General features: G+C 36.9%; 1 protein-coding gene across 3 annotated transcripts in view; it reads left to right on the plus strand.

The window, feature by feature from the left end:
- The window catches only part of atp6v1h (ATPase H+ transporting V1 subunit H), a 95,113-nt gene that overhangs the window by 445 nt on the left and 76,607 nt on the right, over positions 1–18,061 (plus strand). For all 3 annotated transcript variants that reach the window (XM_007260174.3, XM_007260175.4, XM_015608574.3), the window contains exons 2-5: positions 2,478–2,620; positions 4,145–4,244; positions 8,193–8,282; positions 11,242–11,355. In XM_007260174.3, the coding sequence (XP_007260236.1) occupies positions 2,517–2,620; positions 4,145–4,244; positions 8,193–8,282; positions 11,242–11,355 (408 nt within the window). In that variant the 5' untranslated portion in view covers positions 2,478–2,516. The remainder of the gene's footprint in view (positions 1–2,477; positions 2,621–4,144; positions 4,245–8,192; positions 8,283–11,241; positions 11,356–18,061) is intronic.

Below are 18,061 nucleotides of genomic sequence, written 5' to 3' on the forward strand. Positions count from 1 at the left end.
CTGTGCTTATTCTGCTGCTTAGCAAGAAAACTAGCTCAGCTAGCTGTTAGCTGGGTTAGCCTGCAGTGACAGCAGAATGAGGATAATACTGAGCTTTTTAATAACAGTAAATTTAGTTAAATTTTGTCTGTGTATCTGAATTGGTATGTTGTGGTTTAGTGGAGCTCAGCCGTGTATCTTTAATGAAATGTCAGGTTGGCTACCTTACTAGCTAATGCTAACAAGCTATCTAGGTGAGCTAGCTAGGTTAGTTAGCTACGACTGTAACTACATTAACCCTCATATTATGAAGAAGGTGAATTTGTCCACATTCAGTGTTAAACGCCTCTGAAAGGATTATTAACATCATTTTGTGCTTTGTATTTAATGAATTTTCCTATTTTAGATATGTCACAGACCTTTAAATATGTGGAACGTTTTTCCAGCTTATAAAGCTTCTAAGTGACATATAACGTTACAACTCTGGACAAAAAAGAGACCACTCAAAAATGATGATTTTATCAATTTGAAAACCTCTAGAATATAATCAAGAGGAAGATGGAAGACAAGCCATCAAACCAAGCCTAACTGCTTGAATTCGTGCACCAGGAGTGGCATAAAGTTATCCAAAAGCAGTGTGTAAGACTGGTGGAGAAAAACATGCCAATATGCACGAAAACTGTGATTAACAACCAGGGTTATTCCACCAAATATTGATTTCTGAACTATTAAAACTTTATGAATATGAACTTGTTTTCTTTGCATTATTTGAGGTCTGAAAGCTCTGCATCTTTTTTGTTGTTTCAGCCATTTCTCATTTTCTGCAAAGAAATGCTCTTAATGACAATATTTCGAAACTGAATTGGTCTCTACATTTTTTCCATAGTTGTAAATATTTGACACGCATTTGTGTGGAAAAATATGGAAGAGGCTTTGATATGAAACGCTGATAGTGTAGTAGGAAACATACCCTGGTAAGCTAGCTGACTTTGCTTGCTGACCTGGTAAGCTAGCTGACATGATTTTGTCCATGCTCGGAAATGATGGTTGACCTGCATGGTCAACTAAGTTCTAAGAACAGTCTAAGTTCAGAACAGAAGCATTTTGAAATTCTTCACTATCCTACATAACATCTATGTCCTTATATGTGGCCCTGTATGTGTAGCCTAGCTGGGAACCAGAAACCTGTTTCTGTGGGCCCTGCCAACATGAATATAAATATGAATGTCAGTGATGAGACCCATCTGGGATGTACACTTGAGTTTCTGAACACATCAGTGTCACCTGAGAGACTGAGACTGAGAGAAGTCCACCAACCAGAAATATCCATAATCCATCCAACAGCATCTTGTGGGCAGCATCATGTGACTGCTGATGAATCACTAGAGTTAGAGTATTACCAACACAAACTGCGCAGCAACACATCTGTCTCTGACTTTACAGAATATCATTGAAAATTTATTTATTTAAGTAATTAAGTTCAGAAACTCATATATTGTATAGATGTATTACACACAGAATGATCTAATTTAATAGCATTAATAGCAATGTTTATTTTAATATCAATAATTATGGCTTATAGCTATTGAAACCGCAAAGGTCAGTATCTCAGGCTCTCAAAAAATTGAAATATTATATAAAACCCAATTAGTAGTTTGGCAGTGTGGGCAGGTGCCAAGTCCTGCTGGAAAACGAAAACTGGAAAACAAAAGCTGTATCTCCATTAAGCGCTACACAATTTTCTAGAATTGTAGAAGCTGCACCAATTTTGGACTTAATACAACACAGTGGACCAACACCAGCAGATGACATGTCTGTGAACCATCACTGACCATCAGTAAAATTTTAAATTTCATTTGGAAATCAAGGGACCAGAGTCTGAAGGAAGAGTGAAGAGACATACAGTCCAAGCTGCTTGAGGTCTAGTGTGAAGTTTCCACAATCAGAGATGGTTTGGAGAGCCATGTCATCTTTCACTTTTTGAATGTAATAACCGGAATAAATACACTTTTTTTTAAATGCTATTCTTATTTTTGAGATGCACCTGAAAATAGGAGGTAGAAGGTGGAGCAGATAGATAGGAGGGTGTTTAATAGAATGGACAGTGAATCGAGTGTTTAAAACTCCAACAGCACTTCTGTGTCTGATCCACTCATACCAGCACAACACACACTAATTAAGACATCACCACATGTCAGTACAGTCACTGCAGAACTGAAAATGATCCACCATCCAAATATTACCTGCACTAGTAACCACTGAAGAACAGGGTTGAAAAGAGGATAAAAAAATTATGAGGTCAATGAAGGTCAAGGTATTTGTGTGATTGTAATTGGTACTTCTGAGTGTTAATTGAGATGCAAGTGTCTTTACATCAAGTGATGGTTCTTAAAATCTTTAAAAGTTTCTCCACACTTGCACATCTCTATCACAAACATGATCCATTATGAAACTACTGGACATGTAATGAGTATTTATTCTGTATTTTTCGTCTGTAGATTTTCTTGGTTGAACATTGAGACACCACCTATTCAAACATGGACATCCGAGGAGCAGTGGACGCTGCCGTCCCGACCAATATCATCGCAGCTAAGGCTGCTGAGGTTCGCGCCAACAAGGTCAACTGGCAGTCCTATTTGCAGTAAGTATTACAGAGAAAAAGGACATCACATTCTGTTCCTCTTTTATTTTAGATTTTATTATATGTTCATGTTGTTCAGACTAGCCTTCAAATCTGAGCACTTGCCTGTCTTTCTGTTTCTCTGTCCATTTATTTATTTAAAACACATTCATTTTAAGCAGAAATGTTTAGCCAACCCATGTTTTTCCTGTTCATTTTCCGTCTCCTTCTTTCTGTGGTTTCACTCCAAAGAGGAACTAAACCGCTCCAGTCCGTCTGACTCAAAACTCCTATCTTGCGTCAGAATCTTGTGATTTTTATATGAGTGTGTGTAAGTCTTTTAGTAGCAGTACTTTTTGACTCACATTGGAGTTTTTTATTACTTAAAGGTTTCCTTTTGCTTAAATCCTTTCTTTTTTTTTGTTTTTTGTAAAATAAAATCTCACGTTACCAATGCCGCTGGGAGAGCATCGCTGCGTGACCGCGGGGGGTGGGAAATCTGCTAGGCCTTGTGGCCGAGGCCCAGAAATGTTATCTCCAGCCTAGCACTCAGTGCTATGCCTTTAACTAAGGCTATATATTTAAAAACATTTTGTCCTCGGTTTTAGTTTTAGAGCTGTAAATTTGACTGTGGGGGGAAGGCAGGTAGGCATTCTCTGCTGCAGTGCTGTTAGCCAATCAGATGCGAGATGTTTGCATGTATGAATATTCACGAGGAATAGCCAAAACTTGTCTATAATTCAGTGAAATAATTCAGTGAAATAAAGCAGGCTTCTATAGAAACACCAATGCCTTTTTTTCACAAAAAAGCTCACATGGCATTCCTTCATACTAGAGACCACAACTAGGCATTTTGAATGAATAATAAAAAAAAAAAAGATGGAATGAGACCTTTCAACTATTTAAACTTATTTAAAGGGCCTGTATTTAATTTTTTGTTTCTTGTTTTTTATTTAGGGCTGGGTGATATGACAAAAGTTTCTATCACAATTAGTGTGGTCAATGTATTTTTTTCTATTTTTTTTTTTTTACATTGCATCAATCATTCTACCAGCCTTGGCCCTTCCTTCTGTAATTAAATTATATATATATATATATATTTATTTATTTATATTTCAATTATATTCCAAGACTACGTTTAATCCTTGTCTTTGGGACCTCCTCTCATATGTTCTAGAACACTACCTACAGACGGTCCTGTTAAAGGCATTGTAACACCTCTCTGTTACGGTTGGCTGCTTGTTGGCTAAGGTGCTTGCCCTTAGATGCCCAGAATGTTTGAGTGCTGCTTCATCTTAATGTCGTTTCTCTTGCTCTTGCCGAGAGCTCGTATTGTTTTTTTTTTTAGAGAAACAGCAGGATTTTTCTCTAATTAGGCTCCTGTGAGCTATACTTTATGTGATAATGCATCAACTGCTTTCAGATGTAATCAGGGAAAATGTCCCTTCCCACCCACCCTTCTCGCAGAGATTGATTCTATTGCTTTTTAAGCCCTTGACCAATTAAGCTCACTCCAGAGGGGTTTCTGCTCTGTGTTTTATTCAGGGGTCAGATGATCTCTGGAGAAGACTGTGAGTTTATCAAGAAGTTTGAAGTTGCCCACTCTGAGGATAAGCAGGCCATTCTGACCAATGAAGGACATCAGGTACGTTATGATGGCTTCAGGGCATTAATGTCAGTGGGGTATCATAGCAACAACCTAAAACTCCATAGGAGCAACACTCTAGCAACCACTAAGCAACATACAAAAATCATCTAGCAATCTCTTAGAAACACCAAAGCAACCCCTGGAACACCTAACAGCAACAGTAGCAATCCTATAGTAACCACCTGGGATATCATAGCAATCCATTAGCAACACCATAGCAACCACCTGGAAAAAATGATCACCTAGCAGCCACTTAGCAACATCATAGCAAACCACCTAGGATACTATAGCAACCGCGTTGCCACACATGAACCACAAATTAACACCTATAGCAATCACCTTGCAACATCATATCCATGACTTAGGAACACTATATCATCCACCAGAAATAGCAGCCATCTAACAACCACTTAACAGCATTATAGCAACTAGGGGTGGGCGATATGCCTCTAAAATAATATCACGATATTTCAGGGTATTTTTGCGATAACGATATACTTGGCGATATAGGAAAACAGAAAAATAATTAATTAATTTCAGGAATATAGTATAATAGTATAACAGCATAATCATAATGTGGCAAAATAAATAATATAGCATAAAATAATATAATGCAGCAAAAAATATTGCAGAATATTTAGCGCATGCATATAAACTGCAAACTAAAACAATTATACAATAAATACACCTAAAGCTTCACATTAAATAATAGACTACTTTTAAGACAGAACATCACTATTATCACGATATGGATTTTTAATATCATGATATTTCTGTGTCACAATATATTGTATACGATATAATATTGCCCACCCCTAATAGCAACCACCCAGGAAACCACTAGTAACCAACTAGCAACCATTCAGCAACACCATAGAAAAAACCTGTTACACTATAGCATCCACTGGTAACGCCATATCACCTACTTAGAAACACCAAAGCAACCCCCTGATACACCTAACAGTCACTTACAGTAGCAATTCTATTGTAACCACATGGGATGCCATAGCAATCCATCAGCAACCCCATAGCAACCACCTGGGAAAACATAGTAACCACCTGACAACCATTTATCAACACTATAGCAACCACCTACGATGCATTTATGACCACATTGCAACCACTTATCAACACCAAAGTTACCACCTGCAATACCATACTGACCACTTTTTAACCCCATAGAAATAACCTGGAATAATAACATGGCAAACACCTAACAGCCACTTACAGTAGCAGTCATATAACAACCACCTGAGATACATAGCAACCACCTGGGGAAAAAAAAAAAATTAACCAACTAGCAGCCATTTACAAACATGATAGCAACCACCTAGGATACATTTATGACCACATAGCAATCAATAGAAAAAACAAAGGAACCACCTGCAATACCATAGTAACCACTTATTAGCTCAATAGAAATCAACTCGAATAGCATGGCAAATACCTAAAGCCACTTACAGTTGCAAACGTATAGTAACCACCTGGGATACCATAGCAACCACTTGGGTAAACATTGTAACCACCAAACCTCCAGCCATTTCCAAACACTATAGCACCCACCTTGGATGCATTTTTTTGACCACATAACAAGCACTTAGCAACACCAAAGGAACCACCTGCAAAGCCGTAGTGACCACCTAATAACCCCATAGAAATCACCTAGAATAACATGCCAAACACCTAACAGCCACTTACAGTTACAATCCTATAGTAACCAGCTGGGATACCATAGCAACCACCTGGGAAAACATTGTAACCACCTAACCACCAGCCATTTCCCTCACTAAAGCACCCACCTAGCATGCATTTGTGACCACATAGCAAGCATTTAGCAACACCAAAGGAACCACCTGCGGTGCCATAGTGACCACTTAATAACCCCATAGAGTTCACCTAGAATAACATGGCAAACATGTAACAGCCACTTGCCACTTACAATAGCAATCCTATAGTAACCACCTGGGATACCATAGCAATCCATTAGCAACACCATAGCAACCACCTGGGAAAACATTGTAACTACCTAGCAGCCATTTTCCAACACTATATTACCCACCTACGATGCATTTGTGACCACATAGCAACCCCTTAGAAAGACCAAAGGAACCAACTGCAATACCACAGTGACCACTTATTACCCCCTAGAAATCACCTGGATTTCACCTGGAACCACATAGCAACCACTTAGCAACATTATGGAAACCAAAGAGAAAACAACAAATTAACACGTAAACCACAAATAAACACTAGTAACACCATATCAACCACTATAGCAACCACCTGGAAACATCATAGCAACCATCTAGAAATGCTTAGCAGCTTTATAGCAATCACCCAGGATACCATTAGTAACCAACTAGCAACCATTTAGCAACACCATGGCAAACACCTGGTATATTATAGCAGCCACTAGCAACACCATATTACCCACTTGGGAACACTATAGCAACCACCTAGCAATACATTATAAACCACGTAGTAACACTATAGCAACCATCTGAAAAATTATCTTTGGATACTATAATCTCCAACGAACAAACATACTTAATTGCAAACACCTGGGATACTATAGTTACTACACACTATAGCAATCACCTGAAAACACCATAGCAACCATCTAGCAATCCCTTAACAACCATCCAGGATACCAATAGTAACTAACTAGCAACCATTTAGCAACACTATAGCAAACACCTGGGATAGGAAACACTATAGCAGCCACATGGAAAAGCATATTTCCCACCTCCCAACATCAAAGCAACCGTCCAACAACAGTTTAGCAACATTATTGCAACCATTTGGAATACCGTGGCCATTACCTAGCAACACCAGGTTTGCCACTTAAACACCATAGCAACTGCCCGGAAAAGCATTATAGCCAACTATAAACACATTGCCATCTAGCAATGACTATGCAACATTATAGTGACCATATATTTTTTCCACAACACCATAGAAACCACCTGAAAAATCATAACAGCCATGTAGTAACAGCAACACTGAATTAATTAACTGATTAATGGCCTGATAAATATCGATGACCTTTAGGTTTACATTATTGTGTTTTTGATTGACAACAAAGGATTTTGAATCAAATTAAGTCTGAATTCCTGTAGCTAGAATGAACATACTATATGTATTTTTATGTATATATATATATATATATATATATATATATATATATATATATATATATATATATATATATATATATATATATATATATATATATAAATAATATTCATGTATATATATATATCCATAAAAATACATATAGTATGTTCATTCTAGCTACAGGAATACATATACAACACCCTCCATAATTATTGGTACCCCTGGTTAAGAATTGTTCTTTGGCTTCTAATTAATATATATATTGCAAAAAACTATGCAAAAAAAGGGAAAATCTCAGCTTTAATTCAAGTGCCTTTATTTGGTGGGAAAAAACACACATTAAGAAATACATCTTTGATTTGAAATTATGTGTGCCACAATTATTGGCACCCGTGCAGTTAGTACTTTGTACAACCTAATTTTCCGAACAAGACAGCACATAATCTTCTCCTATACCTCTTCACAAGATGAGAGAATAATGGGTCTTACACTATTCCTCTTTACACAACCATTCTAAAATGTCCTGAGTCTTTTCAAGAAATTGTTAAGGGTGCCAATAATTGTGGAACAAGTAGTTTTATAAAAAATGTTTATTTATTTTTTTTGTTCACTTGAGTTGAAGGTTGCTTTTTTCAATATTGTTCTCAGAGTGAGATTATGCTTCTGCAATAAAAATGAAATACATTTTAACACATTTTAACTAGGGGTGCCAATAATTATGGAGGGCTTTCTAGTCATTGTTATTTGTGACATAATTTCTGTCTTTTGGGATTAAATGTTTAGAAGTTTAGTGTTAATTTTATATTGATTTGTATTGATTTTTTGCAGTGTGCAAAGACCTTCCTCAACCTCATGGCCCATATATCAAAGGAGCAAACGGTTCAATACATCTTGACCCTGATTGATGACACTCTACAGGTATAACACACACACACACACACACACACACACTAGTTAATGTCTGTCTAACTGCCTATAGCGCTCTGTCTGTTTATTCTAGCTTTCTGTCTAGCTGTCTCTGAGTCAATAAATCTATTGCATCTTTGTGTCTGTCTGTGTCTATTCTTATATCTATCTTAGGGGTAAAATGGTACATACTAGTCATGTTTCATTTTGCATCATGATTGGGATTTTAAGGTTTGGTGCAAGTACAATACAATTAAAGGCAAAAAACAACAAAAAAAAAAATTAGGACAAATTATTTTTTTTCTCCCCATGTAATTTATACAGACATTTGGGGGAAGTTACTGTACAGTTTGATCTATCTAGTGCAGTACAGACACTCTATAGATTTACACACACACACAAATGCAGACATGCTTTCCCATGATGCAGCATAATTTTCTGAGTTAAAATAAGACCGAATAAGTGTCTGAATGTACTTTAGTGTTGTGAGCAGCAGCGCTAGACAGAGTTAGAAGCAGCAGCGGTTAGCAGCAGTGCTAGCCACTGTTGGCAGCAGCGGTTAGCAGCAGTACTATCTGCAGTTAGCATTGCTTAGCGCTAGTAAATGCCGCTACACTGAGTGTTAACCCTAACAGCTCTCGGTTTATCCCACATAACTTGTTTTAACACGGTAAATACACAGACTACAGTCTGAAAATTACCTCTGACCAGCAAAAGAGCAAGTGCTGTGGTTAGCTGATAATGCTAATACTTCTTCAGCCTCGATACTGGAGAAACTTCACTGAAACTCCTTTATAATGCTGAATCTCAGCACTGGGCTTAAAGGGACACTGTCAATTTTTGGGAAAAATTAAAGGATTTTAAGTGCATTATAATACAAAAAATAAAAACATTGAATGAGAAGATGTGTGCAAACTTTTGACTGGTACTAATTTAAAAAACTAAATAGCTGTTTAGATTTGATTGATTGATTGATTTCATTGCATTGATCATTATTGAGGTCTGGTACTGATGTTGATCATGGCTAGTCCTGAGTCACTCCAGCTCATCCTAAAGATATTGAAAGGTCTGGGAGGGGTTAATACCTCCGTAACCAACCCTTCACATTGGGCATGGTGACCTTAGGCTCACATGCAGCTGTCAGTGAGCTTCTAATTTGTCAGTTTTCTCTGGAGATGAAACAAGCTTTTTGTGCACATTGTGAGTAGTGTATCCACCCCAGCTTTCAGCGTGCAGCTGTGGCTTTGTATCGATCGCGCTTTCCGACTTCAAAAGTTAAGCGCGTGTGAGTTACAACTATTCTGACTTTGACAAACTGCAGGTGGCAGAAATTGGGGTTCTCTAAAGCTGACTGTGATGAATGATGTCTCGCTCTTAGGCATCAGTTAAAGTGTGCAGACGGGTTTGAACCAAACTCATTCTAAACAAAGGCTCTGTGTTTATCCTCAGTGTTCTTCTGACACCCTGATTTACTCTTAAGGGAGGAAAAGAGGGCTGAGTTGATTCACACTCAGTAAAACTCAATAGATCTTAGATTAAATGCAATAATGTTGTTAGCTGGATTCATTTTGAATTCAAATGAAAAGCAATTACTATTTTGAAATCAAATCCTTTTGATGCATTTGTGGCTGGTAAAACTGAGGAAATAACATGTTTTCCTCTGCATTTTTCAGATCTTTTAGTATGATCTAACTGTGTGCCTGATTCTCTTTGGATTTTAGACAGTCAGCTCTAAGATGTAATTTGCAGTAGATAGTTAAGTGCCTGAGAAGCTGTGTTAATATTCAGGTAGCAAATAGCAATGCCGGTAGCTTGTATCACACAGCTCCAGGGTTCTGGGTTCAATTCCTGCTCTGGTTACTTTCTGAGGAGTTTGGTGTGCATGCAGGATTGACCTGTCACAAAAGGGTTGACCTGTCACAATAATTGTTATTGGTTTAAATAGACATGGCCTCATTCATTTTTGCTTAAGTTAGTATTGCCCATTGTGTTTTTTCTTAGTGAAATCGATCAAAATGAAACATTTGGCGTAAATAATAGGATTTTGTTTTGTTTTGTTTTGGATGTTTAAATAGACTTTGTCACTTTTTCCACCATTGAATTAATTAAATAGCCTAAAAGAAAAAAAATCGATTACAAATATACATTTTAAAAATGGTTATTAAACAACAAACATGTTAACATCTCAACAGACACACACCATCAAACCATTCAGTATAAATGCAACTAAATAAATTATTGTTCCAGTTGGCATATTTGGTCATTTCATTCATTTTGACACAGAATGTGCTTTTTTTTTCACTTTTTAGACAAATTATTCACTTGCTGAATTTCAAGTGCATTCCAATTTAGTTACATTGCACTACCCCAGGTATTCAGCCAAAGGTTTTCATTTTTGTACATTTATAGAGTAAACACAATACCTTAAACTAATATAACAAAGAATATTGAAATATAAAATTTAAAAATAGTTTTTTTATGCAATGCCTATTTATTGTTAATAAATTAAAGTTAACTGCTCTTTAAAAATGTGTAGATGCATTAGCATGCTATTTTATCATCATTATATCAGTGGCATTAAGTTGCTGATCAACATTACCCAAGGAATGATGAGGGAAAAGAACACCATATACCACTCCTAGAGAAAACAAGGATAATTTTGCTCTCTTAGCTCCCCGGCAGCAGATGGCAAGCTACATGACCGGGATTCGAACCAGCGATCTCTCGATCATAGTGGTAGCACTTTTGGAATTTTACGTTTGGGACACAGCCCATGTGCACGTAGCTAATGACGACAGGATGTAAAAAAAAGTACTTTATTCCACTCCCTAAACTGCAGTGTGAAAACAAATCTAACTGACCAAATGTAACAAAGATAAAAACCTTGGTGTGGACGCTGGTGCTGAATTTCAGGTGTGAAAATGCTCTAAGAGTTAAAGCCTGGAAAATAACTTTCATGTTTCCAATACAGGAAAATCATCAGAGGGTCAACATTTTCTTCGATTATGCCAAGAAGACCAAGAATACAGCCTGGTCCTATTTTCTCCCAATGCTGAACCGCCAGGACCTCTTCACCGTCCATATGGTGAGTGTCCATCACAGCTTCACTGCTGTAATTGCGCACTGAAATTGTCTTGTTATAGGCTCTAAGCACGGTAGGTCAGTGACGCGTTTCCTTTAGTTGTTGTACCTGCAGAGGCGGTTATTCTTCAAAGACCTGTAATTCAGTGATCTAAAATAGGGCTGAATAGAAACACCAGAGCACATTTTTTCACAAATGGCATTCATTCATATAAGAGACCAAAGCTAGAATTTTTTTTAAATGAATGGAAAGGGGCCTTTTTAAGGATTTTTTTTTCAAATCTTTAGCCAGCTAGTTTAACTAATGTAATACCAATGCTTGTTCCGCTCTCTCTCTCTCTCTCTCTCTCTCTCCCTCACTCTCTTGCTTTGAACAACAATTTCTCGGATATTGTATATAATCTGCTTGCATCAAAGATGCAATGTTTTATGTGTTTTCCAAATAGTACTGTTAAATAGCAAGATAAAGTTTTCATTTCTTTTAAGGAAAGAATTTTGATGTTTAGTCTTCAGGTATGTAGTTTATTTGTTAAGAAAGCGGATGCGTCACTGCTCGTGTTTCTAAAATCAGTAAAGACGTAGTGAAGTACGTATGAGCTGCTTTTGAAAGCTTGAATGTTCCTGATGAGCATCTTAAGTTCTCTGTGTAAGTGCATGAATGCAAAAGGTCGCATCAGTCAGCTTCTTCAGGTTTCACAGTGAGAAGTGTAACTTGTGCAGTGTTCCTGAGATGAAAGAAATACCACCCTCAGTGACTTTATTGATTTTGCTCTAAAGGTCAGAAGTAAATCTGATCAGACTCGGGAGAAACACCCACCTTTGTCACTTCAGGCCAGAAGCTGTAAAATCAAATTCTCTAGTTTGTTTCATTCTTTCCTTCACTTTATCTCGCCTTAGGTTTTAAGCACTTCCTGCCTCCCAGACCTCCTCTCAGCTGGCTATGATGTTCAGTGTATTGTGCAGTGAGAAAGCAAGGTCACCTGTTCTAATTCAGATATAACTGTACGTTGTAGTGTATAGAGAATGTCTTAATTCTCTGATATGCAGTGCCTTGCAAAAGTATTAATAGTGTTCTCTTGAACTTTCAGATTTTGTCACCTTACAACCTCAAAGATGTATTTTATTGAGGTTTTAAGTCACATACCAAAACAAAGTGGAATGAGAGTTATTTTATAAATACTTAGTAGACCCACATTTCACTGCAATTACAGCTGCAAGTCTTTTGGGGTATGTTTCTACCAGTTTTGCACATCTAGAGACTGAGATTTTTGTCATTGTCTTGCTGGAAGGTGAATCTCCCTTCCAGTGCCTAGTCTTTTGCAGCCTCCAACAGGTTTTTTTTTCAGGATTGCCCTGTATTTAGCTCCATCCATCTTCCCATCAACTCTGACCAGTTTCCCTCTCCCTGCTGAAGAAAAACAAGCAACCCAGAGCATGATTCTACCACCACCATGTTTCACACTGCTACACATAGCGCTTTGCATTTAGGCCAAAAAGTTCAACTTTGGTCTCATCTGACCACATCACCTTCTGCCACATGTTTCTTGTGTCTCCTACATGACTTATAGCAAACTGCCTTTATTTAAACAATGGTTTTCTAATTGCCAGTCTTCCATAAAGGCCAAGATTTGTGGATGTGTGCATGCCTTTTATCTTTCCTGTTTCAGAGTAAAGGGGGCTGAATACTTTTGCATGTCACACTTTTCAGATTTTATTTGATAGAATTGTTGAAAAACATATGTCATTTTCCTTCCACTTTACGATTATGTGCTAAAATCTCAATAAAATACCATAAAGGATCAGGGTACTTGAGTTCCTAACAACTGTATGAAACTGTACAGGGTAAACTGTATTTCACCAATGGGTAATATGTATTCAAGGTAATCACTGGTAAATAGGGCTAGATATCGTTTTAATATTTAATACTGGTATCGATACAATCATTTGAATTCGGTACCAATACCCAAGCAGTACTTATTTCGATACCTTTTTTTTTATTTTTAACCAAAAGAATCCTAAAAATTAAAAAATTCTCACATAAGGTATTTATTTAACAGCTGACAGGAGTAATCTGATTGTCATACTGTCACCATAAGAGACTCAGACTTTCTTGATCTTGTTGGAACAAACAGTGAACATGTTTGTGGTTTGTAAACAAAAATCACTGCTTGTGCTTAAACTACAAATATTTTCTCTAAGCATACTGCTTCGTGCACTTTAGTTTTAAGAGTTATTTAAAAAAAGGAGTTATTTTAGTGGTGTCAATCATTTAAAAAATTAATTATAATCATGATTTTTTTCTTAATGCTGTTAGTTCCCTGTATTTTTTAAAGGGGACAGTAATAATAGTGTAGTGTGGTTTAGGTCTAGCAGACTAAATCTTTTTTTACTGTGTTATAATATCTCAGGAGAGAGGGAGAGACAGCGCGTTAGTGCGAGAGCGAGTGAGCGAGTGCCTGAGATTTTAGCACGGCGGCGGTGGGTCGACAGTTTCAATGATCACCAATTTGAATGATCACCGTGAACAGGCTCACCGTGTTTCTGAGCATGCTCTGTGCTTGTGTGCACCAGAGCGCCATCGCAGTTGTTTTTAACTCATTGTGCGCTTTCTGGGTTTGGCGTGTTTTTTTTTTTTTTTTTGACTTTTCAGTACTTGTAGTACCGAGACATTTCTGTCCGTGCCTTTTAAGTATTGAATTTCAATACCCAGACTTTTTGTTACATATTGACACGTCATACAAAAGTATTTCTGTAATCGATAACATCATGGTCACATTTTTTGTGAATAAAGTTATTTCATTTATTATTTTTATCACAATATTATTACATTATTAACATTATTTAACCACTATATGAAACAGAAATGTAAACCAACGAGATGGTAGCCTGGGAAACATAATTACAGCATTAAGTGAAGACAGAATATAGGGCCAGTATGCCAACAGAAGCCAATAGAAAAATATGTTAGATATGCTAAAATAGAAGTAATAAAATCCAATGTCTGTGCAGTTTCTGTTTTTGCATTTGGCATTTTTAAGCCTGATGTAAGCAGTATTTGACCAAGAGTTCATCAAAGTTACCAACCTCAGAAACTGCAAGTTAACAGCTTCCCAGATTAAAAGCACCTAAATGCTTGAGTATTTTGGTTTGTTTAAAACTTTTAATTTACAACATGATTCCTTAGGTGTTCCTTCATAGTCTAGATGACTTTAGTATTCATTTAGTATGTAGGCAGAAAAAAAAACATTAAAATAGAAGGTGTGTCCAAACTTTTGACTGGTACTGTGTGAAGTTCCATTCTATTCTAACAACCTTCCAACAGCTCCTTCACGGTGCGTCATTTTCTTTTTAGTGTATTTAGCCTTGAGCAGTGCACAGATAGGGGTTGAGCTCCCGCATTGAGTGAGTGCCGATGTTTCTCTGATCTGTGGCTTTTAGTCAGTGACCTCCATAAATTGTCAGCATTAAAGGATGGGACTACTTCTGGCCTTGATGACTGTTTCATGCTGCTTTCTCTATTTTTTTGAATGGATAAACTGCTTCCCACACTTTCTTCACTTCTGTTTGCTTTTATAACACTGTGAATTTCAGAAGTTTGAGTAAAAGCCTCTGATGGGTCGATCTGAGCCACCTAAGAGTTGTTTGAGCACGAGCAGAAAATGGAATGGAGATTAGATTCAAAACAAAACTTGATCTAAATTATTTGTGTACATTAATCTTAGTTTGAGTGTTTACCTACGAATAGAGGACAATCTTGAATATGTCTTCTTTCAGTTTGCATTTCAAAATCTTAAGTTTTTAATTGAAAAAAAGAGTTCAGAAACTTTCTGCTGATATTTAGAACCGATTGCATCTTCAGTCAGTTCATTTTATTTAGTGTTAATCTCTTATGTTTTGTGGTCTGTTTGTTTTGCAGTGAGCTCTGCTAAACTTGCAAATAAGTTGCTAATTTGTTAACTGTGTAGCTAAGCTACGTTAAGCTAATGAATTACTCATATGGCAAGCTGTTTTTAACAAGGAGCTAATATGCAGTTTGTAAGTTTTATGTTTAATTTCTCTACTGTTGGAATGGGTGCTAATGTGTTAGCTAGGCCCTGTCTGTTCGTGTTGCTTTGTCTGTAAGTTCAGATTGTATACTGCACCAGAGAAAAACTGGTAAATTACTGTGGAAAAAAAAACATGAAAACAATGAAAACTCTGGGTCTGTGCATAATTTTAGCCATCTTTCACCATTTGCATTAACACAGAGTGGCAAAACCAGGGTTTTGAATAGAAATTAGAATTAAAAACACACAATAGACACAGATATCAGAAATCAGATCAGATTGGTAAAATGTGACTATCAGCATTGAGGTACTCTGATTGGATCAGGAGGCATAAAGGCTTGATCCAGACATCCCTAGATAAAATAATAGAAGACGTATCACTATCAAATTTCCTAGAGAGTTAGAATGACCATGTATTGTATGAACAATATATAGGATTATCGAGTGCTCAGTGAAGCATCAGTAGGGCTCTCAATGGCGCCATCAATTATTTGACTTTCATCAGCTAATAGTTATATCCCTGGCCTTCACTGAAGCATGCTGCTGTTTTCAGTGATACACAGTATTCCACTCTGCTTTCTCACTAATGTACCGTAAAGTGAAAAAGTATTTGCCCCATACAGATTTCTTTTGTTTTTGCTTTTTTTGTAATACTGATATTTTTCCCAATGACCAAACCAATTTTTAGTTTTAGACAGAGATAACCTGAGTAAATATAAAACAAACTTTTTAAATGATAATTTTATTTATTAAAGGGGGAAAAAATCCAATCCAATCTAGCCCTGTGTGAAAAAGTGTTTGCCCCTAAACCTAACAACTTGTTCGTGCCACCCTTCACGGCAACAATCCAATATTTTAAATTTTGGTCCGTTCTTATTTACAGAATTGTTTTAATTCAGACACATTAAAGGGCTTTCCAGTGAGAACATCCTGTTTAGGATCAGCCACAGAATCTCAATCAGACTTTGACTAGACCACTCCAAAAATGTCATTTATTATTTTTTTCCAGCTATTCAGAGGTGAACTTGTTTGTGTGCTTTGGATCATAGTCCTGCTGCAGAACCCAAGTACGCCTGAGTTTGAGGTCATAAACAGGTGGCGGATATTCTCCTTCAGGATTGTCTAATAAACAGCAGAATTCCTGGTGCCATCTATTACAGCATGTTATCCAAACCCTGAAGCAGCAAAGCAGCCCCAGACCATCACACTACCACCACCATGTTTTACGTTCAGTATGATGTTCTTTTTCTGAAATGAAATGTTAGTTTTACACCAGATGTAATGGGACACACACCTTCCAAAAAGTTCTACTTTTGTCACGTCAGTCCAAAGAAGATCATCAAGATGTTTGTTGGTAAATGTGAGATGGGCCGTTGTGTTCTTTTTGTGCAGCACAATTTTTTGCCTTGGAACTGTCTAATGGAGACTGTTTTTAACCTTATTATTAAATCATTATTATCATCTCTTTCTTATTATTAAATTATTACTACTGACTTTAACTGAAGCAGGTAAGACCTGCAGTTCTTTAAATCTTGTTCTGGGTTCTTTTGTGACCTCCTGGATGAGTTGTCGATGCCCTTTTGGAGTAATTACTGTCGGCCAGCCGGCCACTCCTGGAAAGGTTCGCCAGTGTTCCATGTTTTCCTGAGTTGTAAATATTAGCTTTCACTGGGGTCCACTGGAGTCCCAAAACCTTAGAAATGACTTTGTAACCTTTTCCAGACTGACAAATGTCAGTGACTTTGTTTTCTCATCTGTTTTTTTTTTTATTCTTCAGATTGCGTATAATGTGTTACAGACACATGTTGTCAGACAGGTACTATTTAGGTGATTTCTTGATTCTACAGGTCTGGTTGTGGCTAGTAGTGAAATTAAGCTCAGCTTTCCAAAAACTGTAGTTAATCACAGTTAATTTATGGGGGGGCAAACCCTTTTTCACAAATTGGTTTGAATACATTTCCCTTAATAAATAAAATTATCAATTTAAAAAAGTGCTTTTTATATTTACTCTTTATTATCTTTGATATTTATCTGATATTAAAGTTTGTTTGGTAATCTGAAAAATGTAAGTATGACAAAAACGCAAAAACAAAAGAAACTTGTATGGGGCAAATACTTTTTTTGCACCACTATATGTCTTTTTCTCACAGCAAACCCACTCAATTTACTCCTTTATTGTTGGCTTTTTGATTTAACCCTGATTTTACAGCTGATTCATGGCCCTTTATGGCCACCCAAGTCATAACACCCAAGTTATGTTTTTCTTCCAATTTTAATTGTTATAAATAAACATCTACTTCATCTAAATGCTCAATACAAGGACACAAAGACCTGAAGGTGTTGCTAATAAGCTCTCGTACTTCATCATGTTGAGAAAATGCACCTGGGTCTTTGTTTACAGAGGCCGCTCTTAACTGGAAGCGAGTAGGGTTGGAGTGGCCGTTTTAATTATTACGCTCTTCATTTGCTTATTACTTATTGGCATTACCCTTAAGCCTCTGATTAGAGTTCACTAATTACAGCTCGCTGCATCAATAATTCATCACAGGCATCTCTCTAAACAGTCAATTAAAGGTTTAATGATTTTCTCTGAATTCTCCACATTCAAGGGCACCTGCTTCAGGTGGCCTGCAGCAGAGGTGTTCGTCACGGCTTAATTAGCCT

This window comes from Astyanax mexicanus, chromosome 8, assembly GCF_023375975.1.
Source record: "Astyanax mexicanus isolate ESR-SI-001 chromosome 8, AstMex3_surface, whole genome shotgun sequence".
Lineage (NCBI taxonomy): Eukaryota > Metazoa > Chordata > Actinopteri > Characiformes > Acestrorhamphidae > Astyanax > Astyanax mexicanus.